This window comes from Drosophila montana, unplaced genomic scaffold (genome assembly GCF_035044405.1).
Source record: "Drosophila montana isolate Dmon_TW-CO22-7 unplaced genomic scaffold, ASM3504440v1 contig_3833_1, whole genome shotgun sequence".
In the NCBI taxonomy this organism is placed as follows: Eukaryota; Metazoa; Arthropoda; class Insecta; order Diptera; family Drosophilidae; genus Drosophila; species Drosophila montana.
Window position 1 is genome coordinate 1,804,752 of NW_026998704.1, and position 27,124 is coordinate 1,831,875.

General features: G+C 44.3%; 5 protein-coding genes across 5 annotated transcripts; 1 reads left to right on the forward strand and 4 right to left on the reverse strand.

Moving 5' to 3' along the window:
* Positions 1 to 799: 799 nt before the first annotated feature.
* Positions 800 to 13,700, forward strand: LOC135437748 (uncharacterized). The gene is made up of 7 exons (XM_064695808.1): positions 800 to 1,005; positions 3,089 to 4,098; positions 4,689 to 5,832; positions 5,914 to 7,173; positions 7,983 to 11,783; positions 11,838 to 11,953; positions 12,022 to 13,700. Exons 1-7 carry the CDS (start codon positions 942 to 944, stop codon positions 13,576 to 13,578), a joined length of 8,952 nt encoding a protein of 2,983 aa, XP_064551878.1. The 5' UTR covers positions 800 to 941; the 3' UTR covers positions 13,579 to 13,700.
* Positions 13,701 to 16,553: 2,853 nt separating this feature from the next.
* Positions 16,554 to 17,761, reverse strand: LOC135437751 (serine/threonine-protein phosphatase alpha-2 isoform-like). Its single transcript, XM_064695811.1, has one exon. It carries the CDS (start codon positions 17,590 to 17,592, stop codon positions 16,633 to 16,635), a length of 960 nt encoding a protein of 319 aa, XP_064551881.1. The 5' UTR covers positions 17,593 to 17,761; the 3' UTR covers positions 16,554 to 16,632.
* Positions 17,762 to 17,790: 29 nt separating this feature from the next.
* Positions 17,791 to 18,939, reverse strand: LOC135437749 (serine/threonine-protein phosphatase alpha-2 isoform-like). The gene has a single exon (XM_064695809.1). The coding sequence runs from the start codon at positions 18,844 to 18,846 to the stop codon at positions 17,791 to 17,793; it is 1,056 nt and encodes a 351-aa protein (XP_064551879.1). The 5' UTR covers positions 18,847 to 18,939.
* A 125-nt stretch (positions 18,940 to 19,064) lies between these two features.
* LOC135437750 (uncharacterized) lies at positions 19,065 to 20,238 on the reverse strand. Its single transcript, XM_064695810.1, has one exon. The coding sequence runs from the start codon at positions 20,236 to 20,238 to the stop codon at positions 19,240 to 19,242; it is 999 nt and encodes a 332-aa protein (XP_064551880.1). The 3' UTR covers positions 19,065 to 19,239.
* On the reverse strand, positions 20,229 to 21,719 carry LOC135437752 (uncharacterized). The gene has a single exon (XM_064695812.1). The coding sequence runs from the start codon at positions 21,580 to 21,582 to the stop codon at positions 20,626 to 20,628; it is 957 nt and encodes a 318-aa protein (XP_064551882.1). The 5' UTR covers positions 21,583 to 21,719; the 3' UTR covers positions 20,229 to 20,625.
* Between the last annotated feature and the right edge of the window lie 5,405 nt (positions 21,720 to 27,124).

Consider the following 27,124-nt stretch of genomic DNA (forward strand, 5'->3'; position numbering starts at 1 on the left):
GATTCATTGTTTGTAACTATAATAATGAAAATACCAATGATAATAGTCTGGAGTTCATATGTGGTCGAACTTAGAAACCTAAAAAAATGCACCCCAATGTCATGTCTAGCTGCAATATAGTCGAAAAGAATACCATATTGTGAAAAAGTGTAGATGTTCCCGAATTCGCACCGCCCAGAAGGCATTATCATTACACATAATCTGATGCGGGCTTACGCGTATAATCCGAGTATCTAATTTCAAGCTGTAAAAGCGCTGAAAATAATTGCGTCATATGGCTGTGCTAAATGTCGAGAGCATTTTTCGAACCTGTCACCCTTTCAATCGACCAAAAACACAAAACCTGTTTATCAAGTGATAAGGTTTAAGTGCAACGATATTGTGAATTGCTTATTGCGCCTCTAAATGCATTTCCTAGCTGTGAAATGATTCAGTATAATAATAAATTTTGTTCACAACGCTAATATTCGGTCTACAAAATGCATATAAAACCAATATAAGCACATAAATGTTTCGGACCTGCAATCCACATATTATATTGTTGGGCTTATCTCGGCAATTGGCCAAAATGACGAAAATCGAACTACACGAGTATAAAAGTGAATCGGTCTCGATTTTGTGATTAGACCACGCTTTTTGGCTTATCTTTGGAATTGTTTTTGCTTTTTATGTTAATTCCCCTACCCAAATACGTACTTGCTTTAGGAGCCAGAAGGTGGCCGGCAGTGTTATAAATAACGGCGAGCAGAAATTCGCTTTATCGGACATTCGGCAACAGTATCGTATAATCGTAGTCGTTAATATAAGGTTATAAGTGTGGTTCAACACATAGTGATACGGACGATTGGCAAATCTATAAAAGGTGCTCCGAACCTAGCCACCAAATTAGTCGCCCGATTCCACGTTTGTTGTTAATACGCGTCGGTTAAAACCCATCGATCATGAGACTGACCACAACAGGGGTAGCCCTGCTACTGCTGCTATTACATGCCAATAATCCAAGTGGTACGTCAATTAGCAAGGATAATACTAATTCAAGTGTGGTGCTACATATGTACAATATTTATTGTTACATAAGTGTTGATAATTGACTACATATCGCGAATGATAAATCAATATTTAAAGCAGAAATAAATGGAATTGAAAAATAACTATCAAATTTAACAAAATATCCTTTATGACATATTTCAAAGGACGAGATTTAGCTAGTGTACCCCTATATATTATTCCAAAGTGCATTATGAATTTTAAATCATATTATGAGTGTTATCTATGGATTATATAGTCCACTGCAAGTTTATAAATTTCACGAATAAATTTCACGAACTAAAAAAAGGATGACAATGTTCGCTTAAAGTTAATAATATTGTTTATTCCCGTACTGTGTGTATCTATTGAAAAGCTTTATTCTTCGGATATATAAATTAAACCCAATCACAATAAATATTATATGTTGGATAATTTACTTTCTACAATATGGATATGATATATGTGAAAGTATAAATTTTTAGATGCTCCAGTCGGGAGATTGTAACGCTTCCTTTTGTGTTAATATCGTATTGTCTTCTCAGGCCCATTCTTTGTAGTAACCATTATTAAAATATGGTTGTCTAGAATGAAAAATAAAACGTCTTCGATCAAATGTAATATTTCTAATATTATTTAATAGCTGCGAAATGGATAAAATGATCAACTCAACTACTAATAATTCCGTCAGCCTGTTGCCTTATTGAGTTTTGTATGCTAAACTAACAACTTTAAGAGAATCTAAAAGAATGTGCGACGCGAAGACTCTAATTTATCAGATAACAATAACTTATCCATTGCAACTATGTATTTGAAGTGTTCTCTTGAAAAATGATGACATCAAAACTATTTTTAAATATATTTCTATAATCTCTGATCTATGATCTATGATTATCCAAATTGAACGGATTTTTAAAGATTTAGTGTATAAACAGTTTGGGAACAGTTCTTTCGGACTTTGACTATAGCTGTTGACCTTGCTTATCGCAGGTGCTAGTTTGTATTTGGGCAGCCATGATTTCTACAAATTGATTAGCTTTAAAAGAACTATCTATCGACTGTTGAAAGAGATTAAGATTAAAGAATGGGGAATTTCGTGGTCGTTGCTTAAAATGTATTTGAAGAGGCGCTAACAACTCTTAATATTATTGAAAATCAAAAATAAACATACAGTCTTTTACCTTTATTTGCATCATCGTTAACTTTTACTTTAACCTTGCCTTCAAAAGTCGTGTACAAAGTTTTCTAAGTATTTTTATATACAAATTGCACTTATATAAGCATTTGCTATCTCCACCAATAACCGATGTACGTTCGGTCGTATGCGGTAAAACGATAAAGCAATTGGATTGCCGGCTATAAACAACCAGAGGGCATGTTTCGCCGAAAGAAATAGCCGCTAAATTGGCAACTGTGAGAATGTGTATGTACATGTGCGGACTTGGTTGCCACGCTGATGGTGTATAAAAAAAATCTTCAGTGTTGCGTGTTGCGTAAGCTATCTATCTTATACAAAAAAAAAAAAAAAAATGTTATTCCCCTGAATTTCCCCACTAGTCTTTATATTTTTTTGCAAATATATTCACAAACTTTATACTAACGAGAAAATGTTAAACGCAAATAAAGAGACAAAACTCACAAAATCTAGTAAGAAAAATAAAGTAAAATAATAAAATTGGCGGATTAGATGTCGTGTGATCTAGACTTAGAATTTATGCAAACAAGCTGTTTTCTTTTTCTTTAACCCATATATTTAAACTGCTCTCCGGTAGTCTTCTTCATGGCTTTTCTTTTGTTAGTTAACTGCGCTCTCCGACATAAAGTTAGAAATAAATTTGAGGTCTCAATCTAGAACCCCAGCAAATAGTTAATAAAAATTAAGAAGGTCTCCAAGCTACATTAAATAATTAATTAGTAATTTTGATGTAAGAGGTAGGTATTTTTAATATATTTAGCAAGTTGCGGTTTTAGTCAGTAAATATTTTAAAGGTTTTGCAAATGTGCTTAAATTACCAAACTGTACAAAATAAAACAAACACACATTTCTGTTATGTTTCTGCAGATGCTTGGACACACAATTGGCACACGGGTCCAATAAATTGTTATACCTGCTCCAGTTTAGAGGAGTGCTCGGCCGGCTCAGGCCAACTACAGAAATGCGATGGCAACGATGCACAGAGCTGCGTGGCGGTCTTCGACAGCAGCGGATCGGTCATTCAACGTGGCTGCAGCGACGATCTGGCGGCAACGTGCAGTGAGACGGATGCCAACTGCTACGAGTGCCGCTCCAGTGGCTGCAACAATCTGAAGACCAACACCAGTCTTATCGACTGTGTGGTGTGCGACGCTCAAGATGATGAGCACTGTGTCATCGACATCGAGCTGGTCACGGAGACACGGCGCTGCAATGAGCAGTGCATCACTGCGCTGTATCCTCGCACCAGCGACGCGGGCGCACCGTTGGAGATAGTGCGCACTTGTCTGGACGATCTGGACTTGGATGACCGCGAGGCCTGCGCAGAAGGTACAATGAGCAGTTGTGTGGCCTGCAGCTCGGCCAAGTGCAACACCGTGGAGATGGGCGTGCGCGGCAGCTGCAACGTTTGTACGGATGGCAACTGCGACAAGCCGGACTCTAAAACGTGCCGCTCTGTCGCCGCCAGCGGCCAAGAGCAGTGCTTCATACAGCTTGACGAGACCGCCGAAATAGCCGAGCTAGGTTGCCTCAGTCAGTACAATGTGAGCGATGCCGCGCTCTTGCAGCGCGAAAAGCGTATCTGGACGTGCTCCGGCGAGAACTGCAATCTAATTTCCGCACTGCCCACTCCCCAAACCTGTAAGCTTTGCAATTCCCGCACCGACATCTACTGTGCCATTGATCCGGCTCTGTCAGTCTCTGAAACGGGATGCTCCCATCCTTTAAACACTGATTGCTATGCGCTACTGCGAGACGATGGTCACACAGAACGCGGCTGTCTTAGCACACTGGACGAGGAGGATTATATGGATTGCCTGGTCGGCAACAATGCAACCAAATGCGTCACCTGCACGGGCGATGCCTGCAATGTCGAAGTAAGAGCATATCTGCATATAACTATTAAATTAAATACTATCCCTATTATTAACGCTTCGCTCACTTTTTTTCTCATGTGCAACTAAAAAATTTTAATCACGTTAGTTTGACCACCTTTCGAACTGACAGCTGCCAGAAATTTGAAAAAATTTGAATTTATTCAAAACTGCTTGACTACTTAGAAATTCACACAACCAATTCCAAGCAATTCAAATAGATCGAAAATTGATGCGTTCCCGAATGCAAATAGTAACTTAGCGAAGCCAGCTTTTGTGCATATCACATATTTTGTCACAATTAGTTTTTCAAATAATCTAATTTGCTTGATATAAGAGATTAATTGAGATAGATAATTCTAATTGAAGACAAAAAACCTTTCATAATTTGGGGATTTTCGAATGATTATTTCTTTAAAAGAATATATCTGCTTTGTGTTATTTATTGGCCTTCTATCAATATCCTAAAAATGTTTCTCCACCGAAAACAATATTTCTAATATGAATCGGTTGGGGCTCAGCTTGGGAATGTTTACGAAGATTTTTCTTTGATTCTAATTATGGGACAATAATAATATGTGTTTCTTCTATAGCTGCAACCTTTGGAACGCCTAACCTGCCACGTCTGCGACTCCAGTGTTGATGGCAATTGCGAAGTGGCGCCCAATGCTGCCACCGTTTGCGTGAAGCATTCCGTGGATCAAACATGTGTGACCACCCTCGACCTGAACGGCAACACAGTCCGTGGCTGCGGCGACAGCTTGGACTGCATAAGCAGTGATGGTAAGAGCTGCCAGCGCTGTGTGGGCAACAACTGCAATACGGACAATTTGCGACGACGCGCCGATGGCCAGCCTGGGCAGTGGGCTCAGGAGCTGCCGCTGAGCTGTCTGAGCTGCAATGACACCACGACATGCGCAGCCAGCAGTCTGGAGGAGATTGCCTGTGCCGGCAACGATGAATACTGCATTACAGTATTTGACTCAGCGGGCACGGTCAATGCACGTGGCTGCAGCAATGTCGTGGAGACCTCCTTCAGCGCCTATTGTGATGCCAATACCGGCAAGTGCCACAACTGCAACTCAAATAGCTGCAACAGTGCCACCTCGCTGGACAGCTACACAGAGTGCATTTACTGTGATGCCAGCCAGAATAGCGACTGCGTCAGGAATCCCACAGCTGTGACTGCTAGGCGTCAGTGCAATGGTCAGTGCATGACGGCGTATAGACCACAAAATGGAACCAATGTTTATGAGCTGGTGCGTGGCTGCTTGGACGACAAGGATCCCGAGGATCAAGAACGCTGTGCCACAGGCGCCGACAATGAGTGCCTGGCCTGCACGGGCGATGCCTGCAATGCGAATGATCTCATCCTTAGTACGCTCAGCTGTTACATCTGCAATGGCAGTGAAGACTGCGAGGATCCAGACATGGCTGCTTGCCTCAACTATAGTCCCACGGATCGCTGTTACATGCTGTTTGATGACACGGCTTCGGTTACGGCTCTCGGCTGTCTGTCCGAGCTTGAAGAAGACTTTGTTGATAAAAATCTGGAGTACTTGGTCTACTGCGATGAGAACAACTGCAATTCCTTTGAAAATATTCCAAAGCCCAACGAATGCACCACCTGCTCTTCCCTTGATGACGAAAATTGTGCCGTCGACCCGAGCAAAATCACACAAATCGATACATGCAGCGTGCTGCCAAACACTGGCTGCATGACGCGTGTGCTCTCTGGTGAGTCCAACTATTTGGATGAGATCCCCATAGTATACAGTTTCTGAATGAATTCTTAATACTTGGCTTCCCTCATTTCAGATAACTCCACGCAGCGCGGCTGTGTAAGCAGCTTGGCTACCACTCAGCTAAGGGCGTGCTTGAAAGGCGAAGGCAACTGTGAGGTGTGCGAAGGCGCCCTGTGCAACACGGACATCTACCCGGCTGATCGCCGTCGCTGCCAACGCTGTAACTCGGTTGACGATCCAAATTGCGGCTCAGCGCCCAACGCCGCCAGCGTGTGCCCGCGCTATGATGAAGCCCAGGGCTGCAGCGTTAAATTGGTGAATGGTGCCACATATCGCGGCTGCCAGACGGAATTCCAGTGCGATGATTCGGATAAGCAGTATTGCCGCTCCTGCGCCGGCGACAATTGCAATGTTGTTGATCTAGAGATCTGGAGTATCGGCTATCCGGGTAAATGGGTGACACCGCCAATTAATTGCTATGCCTGCGAGGGTCCAGCCTGCCAAGGCTCAAGTCTGGGTCTGCTGCAAAAGTGTGCCAACAACAATAACCAGAACTGTGCTACAGTCTTCGCCAGCAACGGTTCCGTGGTGCTGCGCGGCTGTACCGATGAGCTGTACGCCGATGCGGACCTCACGCAGTACTGCGATGAGACGCCCGACAGTTGCAAGTTCTGCAAGTCAACTGGCTGCAATAATGCTAAGGAGCTGGACAGCTATTTGGACTGCCTCTTGTGCGATGGCACCGATCAGGCCGAATGTGTACGCAGTGTCGGCGACATTGCACGCAAAGTCTCCTGCCAGGGCAGCTGCTTCACAGGACTCTATCCACGCAACCGATCCGAACTGGACTCACCGTTGGAGATGGCGCGCGGCTGTCTGGACGATCTGGACTATGACGATCGTACGGCTTGTGCAGCTGGCAGCTTGGAGAACTGTGTTGCCTGCAGCAGTGCCGCCTGTAATAAGGACGAAGTGCCGGAGAATCGCTTGAGCTGCAACTACTGCGACGATGAGCAATGCGATCAAGTGAGCTCCCGAATTTGTACCTCATATCGGACCGACGATCAATGCTACATTCATGTCGGCGACCTCAGTATCGAGAGTATGGGCTGTGCCAGTGATCTGGAGAGGTCCTTCCTCCAAGCTAATCGACGCGACTTGCATCTCTGCAGCGGCGAAAACTGCAATGTCAAGGATGTTCTGAATTTGGACGGTGTTTCCTGCAATGTTTGTAACTCCACGGATGACGCCAACTGCATTGCTGGCGATTCCAGCCCCGCTGCCGTCTGTCAACATTACCTTTATCCGCAGTGCTACTCTCACATCTCCGATGGTAAGTAGCAGCCACCCTTGACTTGTCATTTTATCCGTGCAGGGGTTAATTTTGTCACATGTTTTTAGTTTTTCAATTTGCAATAGACAGACACGCCTCCGACCCCGTAAGGTATATGAATTCTTGATAAGTATCAACAGTTGTCTGTTTCTATGCAAAATATTCTCGGAATAGGCCTGATCGCACTACCATATAGCTGTCATAGGAATGATTAGTCGAAATTAAATTTTAGAATAGAAACTTTTTACTTTTTTCATAAATTCTTGGGCTAACTAAGTATTAACAAGTTTTACCATTCTCATAACACATAAGCAAAATCTTACCAGCAGACAACTACTACATCATAAGCTTCTATAAAAAGAATCAGTCAAAAAATAATAATGCCTCGAAAAGTTTCCATTTTTCAAGATATCTCGACTAAGCTGAACTAACGTGATATACATAGCTATATAAGCTTTTAAAGTCGGTCTCTTTTTTAACATATCGCTCCTTTATGAACAATGGGCGAATATAAAAACGCTTTATTTCCTAATACGGCAAATCTATGACGTGAAAATGAAGCAATTACAAACCTTTTTAAAAATGTTTAGTTTTCAGTTTATACATTTTCCTGTATAGTTTTACCAATTTAAACGAGATATCATCGAGAGGGCAGCTCTAGTTTTAGAAGCCTTTCAAACGAAATGTATAAATCGACTTTTTCGATAACCCAATATTCAAAATGCAAATATTATAGGTTGACTAGATCTATACGAGGTTGCAGTTTTAGTTTTAAAGCTTAATGCACCATGTATTCTTCTTACCAATAGATGGTGTTTTGCACCGTGGCTGCCTCATGGACACGGACGATGAACTCTTTGAGGATTGCATCAGCAATACGAACTCCACTTGCCAGATTTGCGATGAAAATAATTGCAACAAGGGAGTGTATCCCGCGGACTGGCAGAGCTGTTTGCGCTGCGACTCCAATAACGACGATAACTGCGAAAAGAGCCCAGCAGCCTATGCCAGCTATTGTCCTTACTATGAGGCAGGCGATGTGTGCGTAACCAGTTTAGAGAAGGGACGCACTCGCCGCGGCTGCCAGTCGGAGATCTACTGCGATGCCAGCCAAGTGGCGAGTTGCCGCGTCTGCGAGGACGACAACTGCAACGTGGTCGATTTGGCAGGCAACTACGTGGGTGAGCCGGGCAAGTGGCAGGACTTGCCACTGAGCTGTCTGGTGTGCTCAGACCAAGAGAGCTGCGCCAGCGTCACAGCACCAACCACCTGTGAGGGCAACAACAAGCAGCTCTGCTCCACTGTATTCAATGAGGCGGGCAATGTGATAGCTCGCGGCTGCAGCGACTCTGTCCTGACGGAACATGCCACCTATTGCGAGGCCAATGCCGACAATTGCTTGCAATGCAAGTCGAACAGCTGCAACAATGCCAACAGCTTGACATCCTATGTAGAGTGCTACCAATGCGATGCCGAGCAGGAGACCAGCTGCGGCTGGGAGACGCCCACGAAGACACGCAAGTGTCAGGGCCAGTGCATGACTGGCTTGTATCCGCGCAGTTCCGCAGTGGACTCGGCGCTGCTGCCCACCCGCGGCTGCCTGGACGACCTGGAAGAGGCCGACCGTGAAAACTGTACGGCTGGCAATCATGCCAGTTGCTCGGCCTGCACCGGAGCGCTGTGCAATAGCGGCGACATTGTAGATACGCCCCAAGAATGCTACACTTGCGCAGATAGCCTGTGTGAGGACATGGTTAAGTCCAAGTGCGTCGCCTACAAGGAGAAGGACCAATGCTATCTTGCATTAGACAGCAATAGCATCATCGCTATGGGCTGTGCTAGTGACTTTGAGACGCAGGTCGTCAACGAGCTAGTTGCCCAGCAGCGTCTGTTGCTCTGTGAAGGCCAGAATTGTAACCACCCCGACATCTTACCTGGTGCTAACAACTGTCTACAGTGCAACTCTCTGTCCGATCCGCGCTGTGCTACCAATCCCAACCAATTGGAGTCCACCGGCATCTGTTCCATTTTGCCCTACACCCAGTGTGTCACGCATATTGACGCGGCGGGCACAACAACGCGTGGCTGCGTGTCTAACTTGGAGAGCAGTGACTTTTACGAATGCATAATGGGCACCTCGGAGAAGTGCGAGGTGTGCACCGGTACCAGCTGCAATGGACTCAGCGTTTTCCCAGCGGATCGTCGTCGTTGCCATCAGTGCGACTCTACGACTACGCCCGAATGCTCATCCTCTCCCAGCAGCAGTGCAGTGTGCCCTGTTTATGATGCCGAGGACACTTGTGTGACCACGTTGAAGAACGATGTCACCTATCGCGGCTGTAGCTCCAGCTTGAGCTGCACGGATCCCAACAATACCAGCACCTGCCGCGTCTGCAGCAGTGACAATTCCTGCAACACAATCGACTTGGAGCGCCTGAATATCCACGGCTCGCCGGGCATTTGGCAAGAGCCACCCATCAGCTGCCTAACCTGCGCCAGTGCCTCCGAATGCACCTCCGGCGGCGGCCAATTGGAAAAGTGCGAGGGCAGCGACAATTGCGTTACGGTCTTTGATGCGACCGGCGATTCCGTGACTGCGCGTGGTTGTAGCAGCGCATTGGAGTCGACCACGTCCAGCTACTGTGATGAGCAGCCCGACAATTGTCCGCGCTGCAATTCCAATGGCTGCAATGTGGCCGACAGTCTCAAGAACTATGTAGAGTGCTTGGTGTGCGATTCCAGCGTGAATCCGGACTGTGTACGAGATGCCACAGCGATCAACCGGACTCGTCCCTGTCACCAGAGTTGCATGTCCGCGTTCCGGCCACTCTTCGGTGAAACTACCGATCCCAGCTACGCCCTAGTACGCAACTGTTTCGATGACTTGGAGGAGGAGGATCGCCAGACCTGCGGCACGGACGCCAACAAATTTTGTGCCAGCTGCGAGAGTGAGAAGTGTAACAATGGGGATCTGTTAACCACACGCCACAGCTGCGTGAGCTGTCGCGGCGATGAATGCCAGGACGGACAGCCGGCCAGTTGTGCCAACTATCGCGAGACAGATGAGTGCTACCTAGAGTTCGATGAGCAGCGCTCCGTCATTGCCCAGGGCTGTCTCAGTGAATACAGTCATGAGGAGATTTACTTGCTGCAGCGCTCGAAGCGATTGCTGACATGCGCGGAGAAGGATTGCAACACGTTGGATTCGCTGCTCGAACCCCAGAGCTGTCTCTTGTGCAGTTCGCGCACAGATCGCAATTGCGCTGTGCAGCCTGGCAGTGTGAGCAGCGCCACCAGCTGCCTGTTAACGGGTCTGCCCGAATGCTATTCACGTGTGCTAGATGACGGGTCCACGGAGCGTGGTTGCCTGTCCAGCTTGGAGGAGGATGAGTTCCTAGGCTGCTACAATGGCACCGCCACAGGCTGTGATTCCTGCCTAGGCGACTCGTGCAACAAGGAGGTGTATCCCGCAGATCGCACCTCGTGCCATATTTGCAACTCCGAAAGCGATGAAAACTGTGAGTCGACGCCCAACAGCCTGTCTGTTTGCCCCGTGTATGCAGCTGGCGATACCTGTGTGACTAATCTGCGCGGCGGCATTACTTATCGAGCCTGCGCAAGCTCGCTGAGCTGTGAGCCCAACTCCAAGACCTGCGTCATCTGCGAGGGCGATGGCTGCAACGTTGCTGATTTGGCTGCTGCTTCAGATGATAATCACGGCAAGTGGCAGGATCTGCCCCTAACCTGTCTCAGCTGCGTGGGCGCTGACTGCCAGGAGACCAGCAGCAGCAGCAGCAGCTCTGACCGTTGTGCGGACAATAACGAACAGGATTGTATAACCGTGTTTGATGAGGCCGGTGTGGTGGTCCGTCGTAGCTGTCAAGATGCCATTGAAGACGATGAGCAGCTCGTCAGCTACTGCGCCACCAACTCCGCCAAGTGCCCGCTGTGCAAGTCCAACAATTGCAACAATGCAACTTCGATATCACAATACAAGAGCTGCATATACTGTGACTCCTTCAAGGACACATCCTGCTTGTGGGAGCCGACGAGCACGGCACACAAGCGTCGCCAATGCCAGGGCGACTGCATGACAGCGCTCTATGGCAGCTCCGAGGCTGGCTTGGATCTCATACGCACTTGTTTAGATGACAAGGAGCCGGAGGATCAATTGTCCTGCTCTGCTGGTGATGATGCCAATTGCGTGTCCTGCTCGGGAGACGACTGCAATGTGCAAGCCTTGCCTGCGGATCGCCTAAGCTGCTACCATTGTGAGGACGAAGACTGCGAGGAGCCCAACACCAAGCAATGCAAAATTTACAAGCCCAACGACAGTTGCTTTTTGTGGATCGACGAGGAGAACAGCATCAAACAGGCGGGCTGTCTGAGCTCTTTCCGCAACCAAGATTTGGAAAGTGTGATCAAGACAAAGCGCGTTGCTGTTTGCCAAGGCGAGAACTGCAACACACCCCAGCTCCAAAATCCCGTCAAGTGCGCCGTCTGCGACTCTCGTGAGGATGCCACATGTGTCAACAATCCCCTGGCAGTGGACAGCTTTAAGACATGCAACCAACTGCCGCATACGCACTGTGTGACCAAGCTGGAAGATGGCAAGTCTGAAAATTAGTCTGATAGAACGTGGCATATTAATATTTACTTTTCAGATGGTGCAACGATTCGTGGCTGCCTGTTTGACTTGCCTCAGACTGAGTTTGCGGCCTGTCTGCTAGGCAACGATACCAATTGCGAAGTATGTGCCGAGGATGGCTGTAATCGCGAGGTACGTTCCACTGGGTCTCAGTTTGTCGCCGGAGAGCAGGTTAATAATCGAACGTTTCATCTCGCTAGATTTTCCCGGCTGATCGGCTGCAGTGCTACACTTGCAGCTCGGCGGACGACAGCAGCTGCATTTCCAATCCCACCCAAACATCTGTGTGTACCTGGCTCAGCGATACGGAAACCTGCCAGACCCGGCTGGAAGACAATGTAACGACGCGTGGCTGCAGCAGCTCAATTGGCTGCAACGCCACCGACTACAGCAGCTGCCGTAGCTGCGTTGGCAGCAAGTGCAACTCAATTGATTTGGCCAATCGTGTGGATGATGGTCAGCATGGTTTATTCCAAGATTTACCCTTGAAATGTCACAGTTGCGAGGGTGATCATTGTCACAGCTCCCTGGGCCCGGCCGTGGAGTGTACACTGAACGCTGAGCAGGATTGCAAGACGGTGTTTGACCTGGACGGCAGCACGGTGCGCAGACGCGGCTGTGCCGACGATGTGGATGACTACGAGGATCTCTACTGTCGCCAGAACCCCGAGCTATGCTTCACTTGCAAGTCAAACGAATGCAACGATGCCTGGAACCTGGCTGATTACACGAGCTGTGTCTTCTGCAACTCGGCAACGGATACTGAGTGCATTACCTATCCACAGAGCGTCGACCTTGCCACGCGCCAGTGTTCGGGCAAGTGTATGGTGGCATTGGCGGGCAAGGATGTGGTACGCAGCTGTCTGGACGACAAGGAGGCATTCGATCGTGCTGCCTGCACCAGTGACGAGAGCGGCAACAATTGCGCTGCCTGCGAGGACGGAAAGTGCAACACATTCCCCTTCCCGGCAGATCGTTTGAGCTGCCACGTTTGCACTGGCGGCAGTGGCTGCAGCTCCAGCCATGCACAATCCTGCGTCGCCTACGAAAAGGACGACTTCTGCTTCGCCAAGTACAACGACGGTGCCATCGAGCTTTTGGGTTGCGCGAGCAGCCAAAACAGCAGCGATCTGGAGCAATGGCGTGATTCGAATCTGTTGCATGAATGCGCAAGCAACGACTGCAACGAACTGAGTCGCCTGCCCTCCAGTGACGTTTGTCTGGCCTGTGACTCCAGCAAGACGCCTGACTGTGCCCAGTCGCCCACTGACGTGACCAGCACGCAAACTTGCCATGCCCCCTTGGCGGATTGCGTCACCCGAATTGAAAATGGACACACCATTCGTGGCTGCCTGAGCAGTCTGAGCAGCACCGAGGGCACCGCCTGTGTGGCCAATGGCACCTGTGCCGGCTGCGCCGGTGAAAAGTGTAACGTCGACATCTTCCCGGCCAATCGGCGGAGGTGTCACATTTGCGATTCGACCAATTCCAACTGCGAAGAAGAACCAAATCATCTGGCCATTTGCCCCATCTATGCCGCCGACGACACTTGTGTCTCTGCCCGTGGCTCCGACAACTACATACGGCGCGGCTGCGGCAGCCAACTTGAGTGTGAGCTCAATGACGCGGAGCATTGCAACGTGTGCAACACGGATGGCTGCAACACCGTCAAGTTCAACGGCTCCGCTGCGCTCAGTGGCTTTGGCATTGCACTCACGATCCTCTGCGGCCTGGTAGCCAGCAGCTGGCGGCTGTAGTAGCAACTGATTCCCATCCACTTATCACTAACTTGCCATAGCTCATAGTTTAATAGATGTACATAGAATATATTCTATACGAAAAAGCTTAAATTAAAACGACAATATTTTAGAATCATGTACGAATACTAAGTACTTTTTTATGAATTTCAGCGGATATTACCCAGCTTTGAACGTGTCGATTTCTTTTTATTCAACTTTAAAGATTAACTGTCCCTCATTTACAGCTCCTGTGATACATTGATTCATCCGTACTTAAAACCCAGGACTCAAATTATAATTAACGAACAGATTTGGGTCAATCAGTTATATACAAAAATTACAATCAAAGTTGTCTGAGGGGAATTGGGATTAGAAGTGTGCCAAAGATCTTAACGAATGGGCTTAAAATTGATCGAATGGTAAGCATAAATGTTTCTTTCAACCGTTTTTACACCAAATTTCCACAGTTGCGGGTGGAGATTTGCAATACTTTATCCAAGCGTTAGTTGATTTAAAGTAAGGTAACTACAGTGCAAATTTCAGCTTACTAGCTTTTAGAGACGGCTAGCGCTGCAGACTTACAATTTCATATAATTATTTTGTAATGACCGAGCTTTTCTCCTCTTTTTTCCTGAGGACAGAAATGAAGCTTTGGGCAATACGACAAGATATTAAAATAGTGAAAGCCATCAAAGAGCAATGTTTTATGTAACTCATGGCCACATACGATTTATCTTAGGCTACTTTATCCTATCGCGATTTTGCCCAGTAGCTTTGTATTTGGAATAAAATTGCTGTTCACTAAATTGCCATCCATAAATCTGAGTGTAATTGCTTATTGCCATGTCCAGCAATTAAAAGCAAATCAAATGGCAAGGCGACAAGTATTTTTCTTGGTCTTTTCATCCGAATTGCGATAAGTTCATAGAGTGCCGCCAGTTGACCACACAAATTGTCAGTTGTAGCTAATCTTGATGGCAATAGAAAGTGACAAATTGAACTAAAATTCGTTTAGGGGGAAGCTTATGTGCTCCCAAGTAACGCATTTATGTGAGCCCTATTATTCTACAATTTGGACAATACCCAAATTTCAATTTGTGCTTTGTTCAGGCCCTTGATGAGTTAAATCTTAAACTACGGCAGTTTTCATTTGCATTTTATTTCCAGTGGCTGCGTTTGGCAATTTCTTCAGAACTCCTTAGAAGCAAGGGGAGTGTTACCGGTTGGCAAGTTTCACTTTTCAACTTTATTCGAGCACGAAATTGACGTGGCAGACGCCCAAGATTTTTTCGTCTAGCCCCTAAAGGCAATGCGAGTGGAGTTTTGGGAATTGCAAGAGTTTGCCACAGACGTTTCTCTGTGTCTAGCCTGGTTGTAAACAAATAATGTAAAAATTCGTGTATACGTGTGTGTACTCTTCTTTTATTATTTAAGAGGATAATATGAGCCACAATTTGACAAATCTGATACTATTCTGATAATACTTTGTTCACAGTATACCAATCAAATTGGTTGAAAGCGTATTTTTGATAATTGGGTTTATGATTTTAAGGCTGTCAAGTAGAGACTTTAAAACTGTAAGCTTTGACACTATCCCTTTTGAGATTTGCAGGAGGGAAAATATAAGTATTTAAGTTAAACAAGAGACTCTAGTCTGCAGTTCCCGATTAGGAATACCCTGAACCCTCCAACAATACTAATAGACTATAGTGCTTATAATCTAAGACCATTTACAACCTATTTGAATTTAAGTACCATTTCTACTAAGTTTAAGACGTTCAAGCGTAATTCGCGCTTCTATTTACCAATCACGTACAAAAATGCTTGTCTTGAGCTCAATGTTTCGCTCTGTGTAAAATTATAATTTACCTATATCCAACAATCTTTGATTTCATGAAATGATCGATCACAGCGCCTGCCATTGCCGTGTTGTAGCCTTAATCGCAATCACAGTTGATAACTCCATGCAGCTGTCACAACAAACCGCCCGTTAACCCAGCTGTTGTTGACCAATTTATTTAGCCCCGTTTATAGAAGTGGTTGCTGCTGCCACCGCCCAGTGCACACTGCCCACCCCTCGCCACTCGCCACTCAGTTGCTGACAGCGACAGCCACATTTAAAATCTATTAGTTCACCAACTGCAAATGCCGGCAATTGCCAAATGGGCAACTGGCGGCTGGCGGCTGGCGACTGCCACTGCAACTGCAGAGCCTGTTTGTGCTTTTCTGTTCATGTCCGCGCCAGCAGAGAGCAAACAAATTTAATAAAGCGTCGCATTTGCAACCAAAACTGGACCTCATCTCCGCCAGCCAACCCAGCGCCAGCGCTTCGTGTGCTGTAAATTATGTGCAACAAATAAATTATTTTCAGCTCTGTCATTTGATTAAAATGTTTAAGTGCCAGGCAATGGAAAATGAATTGCAATGATGTTGCACGCTGACGGGTTACAGGGCGGGCCAATCTGTTGCATGCAACATGGTGAACCAACTGCTGCAGTAACTTTAACCAAGCTAGTGTCTGGCATTCAATCAAGGTGAGACCCAATTTTGTTTGCTTTTAGTGTGTAATGTTTCTTTTTAAATACAAAATGTGTTTTTAAAAATGGGAAAATTGTTTATCGCATTTGCTCTGCGTATGCTCTGCATAATTATCTGATCAAGAATATATACACATTATGGGGTCGAAGTTGTATCCATCTGCCTGTTGCATACCAACATTTCCCAATAAAACATTATGAACCTAACTTCTTTGATGCTCTTTCCCAAATTAGCATATCAGCAATTATAGCAATTTTAAAACTGTCGTTTACACAGCTGCTTTATTTATCCAAAACCCATCGCCTTTTTTTACATCTCTAATGGATAGCGGATTTGTTTCGTAATCAAAGGCCAGGTTTTAGTAGAAATAAAAGGCATTAGGTAAATATCGCTGCGAGGTGTTGCTTATTCAACCATATGAAGCACCCCACTAACATTAAAAATCCTATTCAAAAGATATTTACAAAATAATTTATACGAATTGTAGCTCACACAAAAACACATCACATCAATATTGCCTTCGGCTCACAAAGGTTAAGCCTTGGTCTGCACCTTGCGTAGACCCGACTTCTTGGACGGCTTCAGAACAAAAAACGAACACATAAGCGTCTCATCGACGGACATCATAGCACCTGCATTATCGAACTCGCCGCAGTAGTTGGGGGCCGAGAAGATTGTTATAAGCTGGCGCTTGGCAAAGAACTCGTAGCCATCCTCGACCACTTGATGAGCGCGACAGATCAAATCAAACTTAAAGCGATGCACAAACTTGCCCACCGTATCTGCACCGAATGTGACACTAACTCCGCGATCATTATCGCTCCAGCCCATAATCTTGGCGTCCGGATCGGCCCAGAGTAAGTCGCAGAGCAGACCCTTGTCTGGGACCTCGCAAGGCCGCGGTAGCTTAGTTATTTGGGTCATGTTGTTCAGCTCAGGACTGAGCCCACCATGACAGCAGAAAATCTTCGTATCCACAATGGCAGCCACCGGCATGCAGTTATAACAGTCGACAAAGGTTCGCCACAATTTGATGGTATAACGCCGCTTGCACTCATCATAGAATCCATAGATGCGATTGATGCCAGCACTTTCGTGATTTCCACGCAGAACAAAGAAGTTTTGTGGGAACTTGATCTTGTAGGCCAGCAACAGGCATAGCGTCTCAATGGATTGCTTACCACGGTCCACATAGTCGCCTAGGAACAAATAGTTTGAAGCGGGTGGATAGCCGCCGTAGTCAAACATCCTCAATAAATCCGTAAACTGGCCATGTAAGTCGCCGCATATCTTGACCGGCGCTGAAAGCTCCAGCAACATAGGCTGCTGAAGAAAGACATCCCTACAGCGAAGGCAGAGCGATCGAATGTCCGTCTCGGTAAGATGCAGTTGCTTGATTCGCCGTACGTCAATAATGTTCAATATAATTTGGTCGATGTTTGCTGCTTCACCGACTATTGAAAGACGCTGCGACTGCGTTGCTTGCACCGCCATTTCGAGCTCCGCCTTTAACTCAGATGCGGATGCGACTCGTGCAGCATACAACGAGAATTTGAGTAGGTAACACAATGTTAATGGTTGGAAACATACAAAATGGGCAGCATCTACTTGTATCGATAAAATGGTACAAATGTTGACGTGACGATAAGTACTGACAAATGCCGCCAGGCTCCACCTCAGTTCACATTCTGACTAAAGATTGAGTTGTTGAGCAGCATTCGTCAGCATTTTAAATGTTTTGCCGCGAAAGCTTCCCTTGCGGATCTCCGATGGACGCAGCACGTCAAACGTAATAACCAAATCCTTATCAACGGCCATTGAGGCGCCCGCATTATCATAGACGCCACAGTAGTTAGGTGCCGAGAAGATGGTTACGAGTTGCCGCTTAGCGAAGAACTCGTAGCCATCTTCCACCACCTGATGGGCCCGACAGATCAGGTCAAAGTCGTACTTACGTAAAAATTTCTCAACCACATCGCGTCCAAAAAGAAAGCTGACGCCACGATCGCTGGGCGAATAGCCGAAGCCTTTGCGATCGGGATCACTCCACAACAAATCGCACAAGAGACCCTCTTCCGGCACATCAGTGGGTCGCGGCAACGATTCAATATCGCTTAGATCCATCATCCTCTGGCTCAAGCCGCCGTGGCAGCAAAAGATGCGTTTGGATATAATGGCTGCCACAGGCATACAGTTGTAGCAATCGACAAACGTTTTCCATAGCTTGATCGTGTAGCGTCGCTTGCACTCATCGAAAAAGCCGTAGACACGGTTTATAGACTGTGACTCGTGGTTGCCACGCAGCAAGTAGACATTTTTTGGATACTTGACCTTAAGTGCCAGTAAAAGTGATATGGTTTCCACTGAATTTTTGCCACGATCCACGTAATCGCCCAGAAACAAATAGCTCACTTGCGGCGGAAATCCGCAGTGTTCCATTATCCTCAGCAGATCCGCAAACTGTCCATGCACATCGCCAACAACACGCAGAGGTGCATCCAAATATAATAACATCGAATCATCCAGAAAGGTCTCTCGCGCTACGTAACACAAATTGATTAGGTCTTGTTCGAAGAGTGGAACCCGCTGCTGTTTGCTTGCCCGGAACGACCTAAGCTTGGCTATCATCTCGATTAAAGTGAATTTTACCTCCAATTGGAAAGAGTTTCTTGTAGCTTGTTCACTCCGTCTCGAAATAGGTGAGCCTGGGTTATTGTTTTTGAGCTTTACATTATGCGGCGGGCCCATCTTAGCACTTTGCCTATTTCAAGTGAGTTTTGTGTGTTTTATAAATTTATTTTTTTTTATTTAGACACAAAAATAACATATTTTACAATGATAACAATAATATGTCAAGGAAAACATTTCACGATTTCAAAATGCCAAGGTCCTAAAGCATGACGACGCACTTACGTTAATATAATATAATTTGCAATTTAAATGAAATATAAGCAATCAACTATTGGTTTTTGATAAGACAATAAGGAATTCGGCTTTTCGCTTTATTAATGACACCCTTTCATATTACAAATTTTGACCGTCGCCCAACTATTCAGTGTCCCAATACATTTATATATACATATATATATATACATATATACCATGTTAAATTGCTATCAGCGCGCGTAATTCTAATTTATTCTAGCTTGATCCGCGAGAAAAAGCCGCAGTAATCGAGCTTGCTAAACGATTAGCATCTGAGATGTCCGCATCAGCAATGGATGATCTATTTATTACCTTGCCTTGGTAGATGTCAAAACTGATCATCATATTGCAATCGATGTTCATGGTGGCACCAGCATTGTCAAAAATGCCACAATAGTTGGGCGCCGAGAAAATGGTGACCAGCTGGCGCTTGGCAAAGAACTCGTAGCCATCCTCGACAACCTGATGCGCACGGCAGATTAAATCGAAGTCGTTGCGTGCCAAAAACTTGTCCACAACATCGCTACCAAATACCCAGGAGACTCCGCGAGAGCTCTTATTCCAGCCATAGCTGCGATCTGGATCAGACCACAGTAGATCGCACAGTACGCCTGATTCCGGAATTTCAGTGGGTCGCTTAATACTGTTGATCTGGTCGATACTTGACAAGTTTGGACTCAATCCCCCATGACAGCAAAAGACGCGATGCGAGATTATGGCCGCCACTGGCATACAGCAATAGCAGTCCACAAAGCTTTTCCAGAGTTTCGTGGAATAACGCCGCTTGCACTCATCGAAGAACCCGTACGTCATGTTAAGCTCTGGGCTCTCGTGATTGCCGCGCAGCAAATAGACGGTCTGCGGATACTTAACCTTATAGCTGAGCAGCAGCGTCAAGGTCTCTACGGAGTTTTTGCCTCTATCTACATAATCGCCTAAAAAAAGATATCGTTGATGCGGGGGTGACCCCTTGTTCTGGAATATGCGCAACAGATCCTCGAATTGACCATGCAGATCACCGACAACGCAGATAGGTGTACTTATATCTAAGCACATCGACTCATTCAAAAAGGTTTCGCGTGCAATTCTGCATACCGCCTGAATATCGCCCTTGGCCAGGTTGATGGTGCGTTCCTGTTGCCGAGGCCCGGTCTCGAGTGTTCGTATAATCTCATCAATATTTGGATAGAACATGTGTAAAACACTTTTAACCATTGATCCGATCCGTTTATTTATGTATTTTTGTATTTTTAATGTTTTTTATATTTTTTTACGTATTTAATACTTAAGCAAGTTTTTGATGTATTTGAAAAGAAGAGTTCTGACAAGATGATGTATAGCTTCTATGATCACATGCCGGAGACGACTCCGAAGATTTCAATCCAGACCGATTCGCCGACGTACTAACTGTAATGAGTGCCAAATATCTCTATACTCGTTGGGAGCTTCATTAAGCACTCGTTTCATATTGGTTTACTCCATTTGGACAGTTCATAAAGTCGCCAGGATAGTCCATTCTATTGATCGACCAACACGTCCAGCATCTATGTAGCTATTCGGACCTTTGAAAATTGTAGAACACTTATAGCAAGCAGTATCCATCTATTTTTTCATGATTTCTGGCGCTTTCTCCACAAGGGGAGCGAATTTGACATCGCCCTCGCGTCTTTTCGGCTTCATCACAACCAGCGTGATATTCAGAAGTTCATCAACGCACATCATGGCGCCGGCGTTGTCATATTCGCCACAGTAGTTGACCGCAGAGAAGATGGTTATAAGCTGGCGCTTGGCGAAAAACTCATAACCATCCTCGACCACTTGGTGAGCGCGACAGACCAAATCGAGCTTAAACCGAGAGATGAACTGTATGACAATGTCAGCGCCAAAAGTGAAGCTTACGCCCCGTGAGTTCTTGGCCCACCCAACGACGGCCGGATCGGGATCGGCCCAGAGCAAATCGCAGAGCAAACCATTTGTCTTGACCTCGCACGGACGTGGCAGGTTGCGTATATCATTGAAATCATGCAGCAATGGACTCAGGCCACCATGACAGCAGAATATCCTGCTACCAATAATGGCCGCCACGGGCATGCAATTGTATGTGTCCACAAAGCATCTCCACAGTCGCACTGTAAAGCGGCGCTTGCACTCATCGAAGAAGCCGTAAACTTGATTGATGCTGGACGACTCGTGATTTCCGCGCAACAGAAACATGGAAAACGGGAATTTGACCTTGTAGGCCAATAATAGGGTTAGCGTCTCCACAGAGTGCTTGCCACGATCAACATAATCCCCAAGGAAGAGATAACTCGCTTTCGGTGGATGCCCTGCTGAGTCAAAATACCGGAGCATATCCCCGTACTGACCGTGTATGTCGCCCAGCACATTTACTGGGGCGTCTATCTCCAGAAGCATTGGCTCCTCTATTAATACACCACGTGCAATCTGTAAAAGCTTAAAGATGTCTACTTCCGGCACATTAATACGCTTATCGAACTTCCAGGCAAGCAATGTCTCGATCAGTTCGTCTAAATGTTTTGGCAATAGCATTGGTTTCATCTGTCCGATTTATATAAAAGTATTTATATTGCATTGAATATTCAAATCTTGAGCATGTGATAGTGTGGATGGCCGAATATAGTGAAGAGAATTTGAAATCACCTAAGTGACTGAATTAAATGAAAATTAAACTAATCTGACAAATAAATCACATTGGCTACAGAATATGGAATAAGAAGAAAATATGGAATAAGCGAAAACTAAACCCGTGGAGATTTACAATTAAAGATCTATGCAATATGGTGGCAGTAGCAATTGATTTTGTCGCATTAAGATAACTCTAAAGAATGGAAAGCCCAAAATAAGTTGGAGTGTTCAACATACCCGACAATGCGACCCTTAAAATGATCTAAGATAACTTAGAACATATCGCCCTTATGTACTTATAGCAATTCACATGTCTTTATTTATATTGAAATAAATGATTTCGGATAGTATTTATTGCTGTTCCTGATTCTCTTTACGATAAATTGTGTTGTAATCTGCTGTTAAAGGGCTCTTATCGACTCAACATGATTCAATAATACTTGTTAACAAGCTTAGCTTAGAGTAAGATAATATAATATTAATACTTACATAAATGTATCAACAGCAAATCAAGTTTATTCCGTGCGTTTCTATAATGCTTTTAAAGGTAGCTCGGCGCGAATTCAATGCTTGTGCATATTAATTTGAATACTAATTTTATTTTTTAAAGTCGTAAGTTATTTATAACACAATTTCTTACAACACCTATAAATGGAAAGCATCTTAGCAATGTCTGGTATATTGAGCTTGGCCTTTTTTAATTTCCGCTTACCCTGCACATCCAACGCGACAAGTTGTCAGTTCCATTTATGCCCGGGCAATCCACGGAGATTCCAACACATGTGTCACCATCGTGGCAGCCAGTGCAGCAACTGAATCGTCCCCATCATTTGCAGCAACAGCTGAAGCCATGCAGGTTTATCGTCAGAGGTGCGTACGTGCCTTTGTCGTTTATTAGTTTGTGCTGGACACGGTTGGCGTCCAAAGGAAATTAAAATAATTCAAGCATTAAATTTAATTTAATTTTTGCAGCTGCAAAAGTTTCTACATGGTATACCGGATGAAATTGTCTTTTGAACATGAATCAAGACACTGGGAAAATTTAAATCGGAAAAGTATGAGTTTTATTTTTAAGAGCATATATTCTTTTTATATAAAAGCAAGTAAAATTCATTACGGAACATGAAAACACACTTTCAAAAATGAGTCTGCCAAAAAATTATTTCTAGTCAGAGGAAGTACATAAAGAGTGAAACATTCATTAGATTAGATTAAATATCATAACTATAAAGCAAGTTTGATGTAACGCTCTAACAATTTCTGTTGGTAGCTTAAAATGAAACCATGTATCAAAATCAAAACTGTTCAATACAATGGAAATGGGAGGAGATATAAATAATAAGAACAAACGGACATGGCTTGGTCCACTCAGCTCGATGTTCTGTACAAGAATTTATGTACTTTATGGGGTCGGAAATGATTCCTTCTGCCTTGGTTCAAGGTATAAAAGATATTTATTCAAAAGTGGTCGATTGGGAGACACCCTACAGACTATCATGAGTACCAAATGTATACATTCAGGATGCAAAAATGACATGGTGCTTTGCCATTAGCACATGCCTTTGCTACGTAAACTGTATTCATATATTTTAACCCCTTTCAAGAGTTTATCACAGAGACAACAATTCCAATTCTCAACTATTTTTCCATTTAAACAAATTTAATCCTACGCGCAAGCAAAACAAAAACAGCTTGCACAAAACTAAATCCAGACAATTGAATTTGCTGCGGTTTTATATTAAAAACGACCAACTGCAGATTCGCGATATAGTCCCAATATACATGAATATACATACAAATTTAGGCGACAGACTCATGTGTGGAAATATATGTATTTTTTTTAGCAAGGCTCACTGTGTGGTATTATTTAAATTGAATTTGCAAATTAAGTTTATTGTGTTACGGCACACAGAAATTTATATTCTATGTGCGATTATTGTTTCGCCTTTATTTTTCCGACTCTTTTTTTAACGAAGGGCTCCACTGGGCTTATACGATATTTATTTATGGGCAGCAACTTGTTTGTTGTGCCTGCTTCGCCCTGGATGAGCAGCGTGTCAGGTCTAGGAATTGGATGGGCATATATTTTATTGTATTGACTGCGCTTCAATTGAAACAATTGAGCAATTGATTTGCATGCACAGAATTTGTATTTGGGATTCCCATTGAATGATTTATGACAACGCGTATTCCGTTTTATACGATTTTCTACAATAATTTACAATTGACAAATAGTCACTAAATAACAAAAGCTTTAAAACGAAAGCCATCAGCTAACAGAAATCTTGGGAAGGCAAAATATATAAAATTAAAATTGGAATAATTCAGGCTAAATGTATCTGCTTTAATGATTAAATGAGGTAAATAGATGAAGTTAGCATCGATTGGAACGACCTCAAAAACTTTCCATTCAAGATATTGAATCTAAACTTTTGTGAACGTATGCCATACAAAAATCAGGCTCGTTCAAATTCCTTCACACATCCTTGAACAAATCTGTCTTTACTTCCTATTCCTGTTTGGGTCATGCAAAATTTTAGTGTTTAGGAAGAGAGTTATTGAAAAACAAACACATTTTTATTTGCTTGACAGTTTCAATGCACTTTTTAATCAACAGATGACAAGTAATTGAATCTGGCCATTAGCAAAAGTTCCAAATAAACGAATAATCGTCCAAGAACTTGGCAAAATTAAAAAGAAAACTGTTTTAAATGCAAACCTTTGCCAATTTTTACATGCTCTAAACACGGTTCTAACGTATATACTTCTTTTGATCTGTTTAGCCGGAAAATATCACGCATACGCACTGTCGTGCATTGCACCCAATTTACATTTACTTGGCAAATTGTTAACAATTTTTGCGCAGCGTCTAGTTGGCACCATTTGGTCAGCCAAATACAAAATGGCAGTAAAAAGATGCATTCGGGTGAAACTGACTTTTGAATACTCTGTTGACAGATTAGGTCTGTTACTTTGGGTAATATAGGTTTTTACGATTCATTGGAGCAGAAGCGGAAGTGACCGCAAAATTTTTAGATGTATCTGAGCGTAGCTACCTGACATACATATGAGATTACTTTTGCCTTAAGCGCTTGTTTTAGCTTCAGCAGTGTCGGACAGACCGAAAGGCGAACAATACACAAAACGAATATACCTTTTTCAGTTTATGAACAGAGTGCTGTGTTGTATATATATTTATATGTGTATACAAAGAAATTAAAAATCATATAAAAACGGACACAGCAATGCAGATCGCGTTTAGCTGGCGCCTGGGCTGCCGTCACAATGACGCCTATGGGCCAACAACCCTGGCGCATCACATTTTCCATTAAATTCATTTGGTTCAGTTGCACATTTCTTGACTTTTGTGTACAGTACAAATACATAGAAAGCACCAAAAGATAAATGTAAATAGGAAATGGAATGCATGACTGGTCGAAAAATTGTGCAGAGCTTGCGAAAATTATCCATGTAAAACGCTATGACTGGTATGACCCGGGAAAAATGTTCAACGGTCAGCGAAAAATGTAACACAGCCAAAGAATATAAATAATGGCAAGTGTTAGAAGGGTTAAATATGTGTCAGCAGGCGCTTTAAAGAGTTGTAAAAATAGGTATACATTGGTCAAAAGCTGACAGCTGACTCAAGGGAGCATTGATGGCGTTCGAAATGTAAAAGGGTTTGTATCGAATCGAAGCAAGCTATGATGACTATTTAAAGAGTTTAATAATTATAATTCTCTGCAGATATGACAACCCTTCCAAATGCTTCCCATTACTAATTTATGACTATCGAGCCCCTTTTGCAATGCAGTCACGTAAATTGTTACAGTTTCAGGTTCCATTTCAGCTGTTGCAGGTTCGCTTAAGTGACTGTACCGTGGAACGTGTCGCGTGAAACAGCTTGTAACTGGCCAACCCGCCTACACTTTCAGAGGGGATAACTGCTTAAAACTGAATATTAACCTGAAACTGCGCCGCCTCCATCGGGGGCATAGAATGCATTTGGCTGGTCGTTTAATTATCCCTCACGTAGTACTCCGACAGCTGGCGAGGTGAGTCTAGCGGTAAATATTTGGCAGGTAACGCCTGCGCTGGGCAACAGTACATGGAGTTGGAGACCAGGTAATTAGCATCAAGTGCAGTGCAAATAAAATAATTAAATGCAAAACACGTGCGTAGCAGCCCGTAAAATGTATTTGCTAACTAAAAAGCTCGAAGACTAAGTGCTTAATTTATGGAAGCAAGTGATAAACTAAACGGGGGCAACGATTACACGATAACAGTCAGTAATGGGCAAAGAAAATTAGATGTGAACGCCTGGAACTAGGCAACAACTATGCATCTAAGACGACAATTTATTGGGAAACAAGTAAATATTACCCACTTTCGAAGTACAGACAACCCTCCACTAAGCCAGTCGGTCAGCTGGTCAGCGGGTCAGATGGTCAGCTGGGCAACCCCTAGACAATTTAAGGGTAAACGATGCTGACACGGACAGCACTTGGACATCGACGGGTGCCAATTTTCTGTTGATTACACGACAACAGTGTTGTGTTGTGCGCACTTGCCACCCTTTGTTAAGTTGGGGGTGTTGCTAATGGGGTGGGCAGTGACAAGGGTCAAACGAAAGTTTTACGAGCACTCGCTGGCATTTAAACTACAGCAAAACTGTTCTAGTGAAAGCCGTTTAATGTGTTGTTGTTGGGTTTTACTTTATTTATTTTAAGTTTAATTCGTTTGGTTGCAAAAAGGAAATTGGTTTAAGTGGAACGGACGCACAGGAAAACAGTCGGCCCAGAGCCAAATAGATTTATCTAGTGAAAGTTTATCACCTGCTGGGCTAAAAAGTGCGGAGGAGCGTCAATGAAAGTTGAAGCTACTGCGACTGACAGTTTTAATATTGGAGTTTAGATAAGGAATGGGTTCACATAAGACTTAGTTTAGCAGGGCTGCCACTTAAGTTTTTTGGTGGTGGAGTAATTGTCTTTTAGTTTACATTAAAGAAAATTGAGCTGAGCGAACCAGTAAAAAGTATATTATAATTCTAAATTGAATTCCTTCAACCGCCGGTTAAAGCATATCACGTTTAGACCGAAATGGCCAACTTTTCATTGAATCTGTGCACAAACAGAAGCCATATTATAAATCTTCAAATATCTGACAGGGTCTGCATGTAGTTTGTCTGCCATTCCCGCTGACCTATAGCCCCTCATTGTTCCATTACGGTCAGCTTTGCTGCACGCAAAATCATACATCAATTTTGAAGCCACGAAAATAACATGGCCAGAGGGGGAGGTGTGAAAGATTTGCTCCCCTTTCCCGCAAGCGTACCCAGTTGCTATGACAACAAATGCCGCAGCTGATGTGAATGCGAATGCGAATGCAGCCCGGCAGTTGCACGGTTTCAGCTCTGAGTTTGCATTTAGTCGCGAAATTTTCGACGCACTCGTTT